The 5,702-nt window shown below is 49.6% G+C and overlaps 5 protein-coding genes across 5 annotated transcripts; 4 read left to right on the plus strand and 1 right to left on the minus strand.

Moving 5' to 3' along the window:
• Positions 1–44: 44 nt before the first annotated feature.
• Positions 45–823, plus strand: EJ05DRAFT_506061 (uncharacterized protein; the record flags this gene model as incomplete). Its single annotated transcript, XM_033747776.1, has 2 exons — positions 45–416; positions 653–823. Coding segments are annotated over 2 exons (543 nt in total), but the record flags the coding sequence as incomplete, so codon positions are not given.
• Positions 824–1,728: 905 nt separating this feature from the next.
• EJ05DRAFT_481309 (uncharacterized protein) lies at positions 1,729–2,273 on the minus strand. Its single transcript, XM_033745049.1, has 2 exons — positions 2,210–2,273; positions 1,729–2,162 (listed from the first exon to the last, which is right to left on the minus strand). The coding sequence occupies exons 1-2, from the start codon at positions 2,237–2,239 to the stop codon at positions 1,746–1,748; spliced, it is 447 nt and encodes a 148-aa protein (XP_033594873.1). The 5' UTR covers positions 2,240–2,273; the 3' UTR covers positions 1,729–1,745.
• A 149-nt stretch (positions 2,274–2,422) lies between these two features.
• On the plus strand, positions 2,423–3,203 carry EJ05DRAFT_366559 (uncharacterized protein). The gene is made up of 3 exons (XM_033741115.1): positions 2,423–2,694; positions 2,744–2,814; positions 2,866–3,203. The coding sequence occupies exons 1-3, from the start codon at positions 2,551–2,553 to the stop codon at positions 3,029–3,031; spliced, it is 381 nt and encodes a 126-aa protein (XP_033594874.1). The 5' UTR covers positions 2,423–2,550; the 3' UTR covers positions 3,032–3,203.
• EJ05DRAFT_366560 (uncharacterized protein) lies at positions 3,204–3,813 on the plus strand. The gene has a single exon (XM_033741116.1). The coding sequence runs from the start codon at positions 3,376–3,378 to the stop codon at positions 3,769–3,771; it is 396 nt and encodes a 131-aa protein (XP_033594875.1). The 5' UTR covers positions 3,204–3,375; the 3' UTR covers positions 3,772–3,813.
• A 529-nt stretch (positions 3,814–4,342) lies between these two features.
• On the plus strand, positions 4,343–5,363 carry EJ05DRAFT_515663 (uncharacterized protein). Its single transcript, XM_033748628.1, has 2 exons — positions 4,343–4,415; positions 4,471–5,363. The coding sequence occupies exons 1-2, from the start codon at positions 4,388–4,390 to the stop codon at positions 5,352–5,354; spliced, it is 912 nt and encodes a 303-aa protein (XP_033594876.1). The 5' UTR covers positions 4,343–4,387; the 3' UTR covers positions 5,355–5,363.
• The last annotated feature ends 339 nt before the right edge of the window (positions 5,364–5,702 follow it).

Here is a 5,702-nt window from a genome sequence, read left to right on the forward strand (position 1 = left end):
GCAAGTTCTGTCCATGGGATGCATACTTTGAACCTGAGCCAGCCAAAGGCACAGAGAACCCGTATCAGCCTGTACGCCAATGCGCAGCCGGATCGATCGATGCTGACATCCATTTTGTTTTGTGCTCCGGCACCACATCCGACGGCGGTGATCCGGCCATCCCCGGCTACCGAGCACCTTCACCGGATGACGGACCGAACGCTACGCCGCAGCATTTCTCTGCTTCATCTCCCTCTCCCTCTCCGCCACTTGCCAGCTTGGTGCACCAGGGCACATCGCCTCTGTACAGCCCGGTAGACGATGGCGTCACGACACGTTATGCGGCTGCTCCAGCTATAGTGACGATTGAGGTCACCGGGACTGCCCTACTCTCTGAGAATAATGTTGCTAAGATAAAAGAGCATCTTGACTGGGTTGTTAGTTAGTGTTCTTGAATCCAGGAGCCGGAAGCTACTAGTTGATGTCCTATTATAGATGTTCTAGTAACACTACTCGTGTTCCTGTGGTCATGTGCAATGAGCACTGTGTGATACAACTGTGAGCTTTGACTTGGTCACACGTCGTCGTATAGAGCTGGGCCAATCCAGGGCCAGGCACCCAAGTGTCCCGCGAAATCCACTAAGTCGCCGCCTGGTATCGGCTAAACTGGTAGGCCATGGATACTGAGCCATGGAATTGCAAGGACCTTACGCACAACGCGCAGACTATCCTTGCTCAACGGTTCACGCAGCGGCTCGCAGACCCATATCTGAAGAGCTTCCTGCGCGCCCTCATCACTGCAAGGTATAATGCAGTTTATCAGCGAAATGCCACGCAGCGTTAGGCACGTGGAGCCTGCGCCCTCTCAATGTGGGAACTTCGGTAGAGTAAAGCGTGATAAAGTACCCTCTGCCGGAGCGTCTCATAAATGTAATACCCAAGTCCTCAAAAGTTCGAGATGAGTGGTCCAATCTGTTGGTCCGTATGAAGCGCGAGATTGTCATCGCACGCCCGGGGTATTTCACCTCAAGGGAGGCAGTAGGTATACCTCTACCCAGGTATAGAACTCTCGATCAAGAGTACCAAGCTTAGTCGGAGTCTGTCCTTTCGGTGCTCTGGCTCGACGCCACCATCCATCATCCAAGAACACGTAAGAGTCTCCGCTATGCCCTCAAGGTATGGAGGGGTGCTGTCTCTGAGCGCGCACTACTAATACGTTTCAATAGCTTACGATCCCAGCCTCGCTCAGAAAACTCTTTAGATAGAAACTGTTTGGATACAGTGAGGTTGAACTCTTCGTATACCCATCTAGCCATCTCATCAAGTTATAACCAGTCCTCGCGAAGTAGTCTCTCAAGCAGTTGTCGGATCATACAATCGCTCAGTCGACGAGGTGACCACCCGTCAGGAGCATTGAAACCAGCTGTTAAAATTGGCCGCGGGTTGCGAGCATACTAGGTAGAGTTATTTTTTACTCTACAGGCTGTGCCTCCTCTAGTCTAAGCTGGTATATTCTTCGCCCAATAGTCTTTTTTACAAAAGAGTCCAGGTACTTTCTGATGTACAATTCACAACGCCTTTGGAACCGGTTCGTACAGTAGAATCCCTTTCTCCATCGAGCAGCTATTTGTATAGGTGTTAAGTTTGACGAGAAAAGCGTCTCTTAGTAGTATTTCTCACGACGGCAAGCTAAATAGATGACGCTGCGTCCCTGTCGTCCTGGCCCTACCTATCCCATGTGTTTCTAGCTCGTCAAGTCCCATGCTTCATGGTCTTCTAAGACTAACATTACTCTGCTCAAGGCTTTCGGTAGCTTTTACAGGCTCTCCCGGCCCGCCTTCCGGAATTTTTGGTAAAACTTGGCGGGGGCGGTTTCGTCCGTTTCGAGGACGCAGGGTAGGTCCCACCCTCTGCAACCCCGCAGTTGATGTAGGCGACGATTGAATCTCGGAAGCCTGTGCAAGATTGTCCGGGTCGATCGTGAGATGGAGCGTTTCTATCTCCCTAAGCAAACTCTCATTGTTCCTGGCCAGCGCAGCATTGGCCTCTTGAAGCTGCGCCACTTGAGAAACTAGTTCACCCGTGGCATCGCGAAGCTGGCTGTAAAAGTGTTGCAAAGTTGTACGAACCGGAAGCCAGCTCTGCTGAACCTCGCGATCGATACGAATGAATGCATTATGGAGCTGCACTGTTATCAGTTCCATAGCGTTCTTCACAATCTTTAGCTTACCATGTCTGTCACCTCTGATTCTGGCAGCATGGTTTGTAGAGTACTGGTAGACAGTCCCGCCTGGATAAGTCTAGATATTGGTAAGAGTTTGGTATCGTGAATCTCATCACGTGTTCTTTGTGCTTCATTTATATACGTCCTCGACTCATCCACCTTTTCCAGCGGTTCTATCGTCTGACTCTACGTCACAGCGTGCCAAGTAGTCGTACTCACCTCCTCCTTGCTTGAAAAGTCTACAGGATTATGCGTGGTGCCAAAGATCATCTTTGCATAAACTCCCTGCGCCCTCCTAAGGGCGTTGACTTTCAGCTATTTAGTAGGCCGGCCCTGGTTTCCAGTTCATGGATAGCAAGTGCCGTGAGGGCTTCGTTTCGGGTTCAAGAAAGCGGGCACTCCCACAGATCCACCAGCAGAAGACTAGCCTGCCTGTCCGGGCATTCACGGTTTCTAGATACGGATTTACAGCATCAATACAGCAGAGAAGTGTGAGTCGCGCAGAATCACCCATACGACAGTGCTTAAGTCGTTCTCTAGGATGTCGATAAGAGAGCACCCCGACGAGGCCATTACTCGAGCCAGCGTAGAGCTTTACAAAGCAAGCCTATGTATTCAAAATTGTCGTACATCCATTCTCCAGTTGCTCACCATTCGAAAAGAAGAGAAAAGAAGTCGAATGCAAGTAGACCGAGAGAACCGACGCCTTCACGTCCTTTACCAGGAGGCTGTGCACGACCGCAACGAGATCGCCAGCAAATGCCAAAGCCTATACCGCGAGCTAGGAGATGCCTATACGGAGATTCTCTCTCACTACGCCTTGTCTGAGAATTCGGATCAAGCATCGATGACCGTGAAGGATGGGACGCGGATGACACAACTTGAACGAGAAAACGACAAGTTGCAACGACAGAACAGTGAGCTCCAGCGGGCATTGGGAATGGCGGGCGATATGATCCGCGCTGTGAGAATCCAGGATCCAGCTTCAGAGACACATGGTGACATCCAAGTGCAGCTATAGCAATGCCTTGATTCGGTCCACGGTCCCGATTTTGTGCATTCCATTTTCAAACGTTTCCATTCGAGTCATCATACCTGTTATATGTAGGACTCGTGCTACATCTCTATGCCATAAATTTCATCTCTAGCATTAGCTGTTCGCTTCACCCGATATGGGATTGTTCAGGTCCAAGAAGCCACCCACTTTCCCGCCTATCTCTTACCCCAAGCCGGCTGATCCTCCGTCCGTAGAAACAACAACAAAGCAGCCTAGAAAGCGTAGGCTAGACACAAACAAGAATTTGCCGGTACCAAGACTTGCACAGATGATTGAGAGGAAGATGTCTGAGAACTTCCAGCTAAGAGAAGAGTTGCAGTGGGAGCGAGACCGCTTCTGGTCAAGCTGCCAGGCAAAATCATTCCTTGCAGCAGAGGTTCAAGCCGTGGTAGAGAACCTTCGTCAGATCCTAGCCGACTTCGACCGGCTTGTTACACCAGAAGATTCTCTGAGCCAGCCTAGAGACTTGCCTCGGAGCGAGAGCGATGGATGGGAACCCGGACTAAATTAAGTTGATCAGAGTACATGCGTGTTGCTCAGGTCTTACTTAGCTAGACTAGACAGGACCGTCAAATCAACTTTGTCATGCTTTACTCTACAGACGTTCCCACATTGAAAGGGCGCAGGCTCCACGTGCCCAACGCTGCGTGGCATTTCGCTGACAAACTGCATTATACCTTGCAGTGATGACGGCGCACAGCAAGCTCTTCACTCTCCTGCCTAGTAAGATATGGGTCTGCGAGCCGCTGCGTGAACCGTTGAGCAAGGATAACCTGCGCTTTGTGCGGAAAGTTACTTGCGTATTCGTTTCCATTGGTCTACATAAGTCCGTCATGGTTAAGTAGCATAATGTACGTGTCGTCGTATTGTTAGTATAGCCAAGGCGACTGACATGGTTTGGCTCAGATATAGATTCCGAGATAGCTTATCAGAATCTATGCCTCAGCATGGCTTAGACGATTGGAGAGCGGCGATGACTTGGTGGATCTCATGGCTCAGTATCGTGGGTCCAACGGCTCAGTATCTAGACGGCTCCACTAACCCTGTAAATCCTGGAGCCTAGTATATCCTACTACGGTGTAGATACAGCATCGCATAGTGGTGTTCTTTCATGGTTGATAGACGTCATGTCAACATTTCACTTCTCTGTTTCAGGTACGTGGTGGACGAGACCGGAGGCGGATTCATACTCTACTGACTATGTATCTAGGTGAGCAGTTTGGCAGCTCACCCTGCCAGTGGCCCGAGAATCAAACCTCCAGTCCGTATACTGTCAGCTACCGAAACTCGCAGCTTAATCTTGATGGCTGTTCTATTTGTCCATCGCCACATGTTATAGACGACATATGTACGGAGGGACTGGGGATTGCTGTTGGCAGATCGCATTGCCAGTCTGGTGCGACTTTGCACAGGATTGAATGCAGTCTTACTCAGAGTGCAGCCAATACGAACTCATCGGCATCTTCTACCTCTGGGGCCTGTAAAAGTCAAGAAGTATACAACGTAGAAACGATGTGGGAGCACTACTCGTGCAATCTTGATATGTTTTCCAAAATGAAGGTGCAGAAACAAAAATGCTCAGGCGTCATAACTGTTCAGCCCCGGAGACAGTTCATCTGTTCTAAGAGGGTAAAAGGAGTCCATTGTGGTCGAAAATTTAGCAAATTAGAGCATCTAAAGCGTCACCAGGAGACACACGACCAGGAACGCACATTTACTTGTGATATCATGCTAAGAAGCTCTGATATTGGCCACCATCGAAAAGAAGGACCATGTCGTCAGACTTTCTTGCGACACGACAATTATCTAGCACATTTCCGCACCCATCTCGTTCAAGATACACGGGGACTGTTCTTCCCACAACTGAACAATACGGGCCTCTACGCAGACCTGATAGCCCTGATGCCGGTCTTAAGGTCTGGGGTTGACACGGGAAACATGCACAGGTACCACCGAAACACGCGAGTGTCATGGGAGAATCTAGTGGAGCGTGTCAGAGAAGCAAAGGGTGCCCTAGTGGCTGATCAGATACTTGTTACCATCTTGCGAGCTTGCTTGAGACATGATGCTCGTGTAGCGCGGTCGTTTTGCTAGGTATGAATGATGCTGAATGGTCTGCATTCCAAAATCCAATACACCGTGAGCTGTGACATCACTTGTAGCATATGACTAGATTCTATTTGCAGTCCGTCGTAGTTGAAGTTAATGTGGCGACGTGGACGAGTGCCATATGTGTCAATCTTATGATCAGGGAATGTCTCGCGGGAGATGTTGTAAGGATAAGATCCCAGCTCTAGTCAAGCCCTATCAGAAGCGTTGCAATCTAGCATTACCAAATCCTACGCGCACTGCCACCATTTATCTTAACCCGCTATTGCAAGTCTAGGCTTTGTAGTTATGTCGTCTTTGTCTTCTTCCAGAACAACCTCTAATAGTCCATCT

The sequence above is a fragment of the Pseudovirgaria hyperparasitica genome (assembly GCF_010093815.1).
Source record: "Pseudovirgaria hyperparasitica strain CBS 121739 unplaced genomic scaffold EJ05scaffold_72, whole genome shotgun sequence".
NCBI classification, from domain to species: Eukaryota; Fungi; Ascomycota; class Dothideomycetes; order Acrospermales; family Acrospermaceae; genus Pseudovirgaria; species Pseudovirgaria hyperparasitica.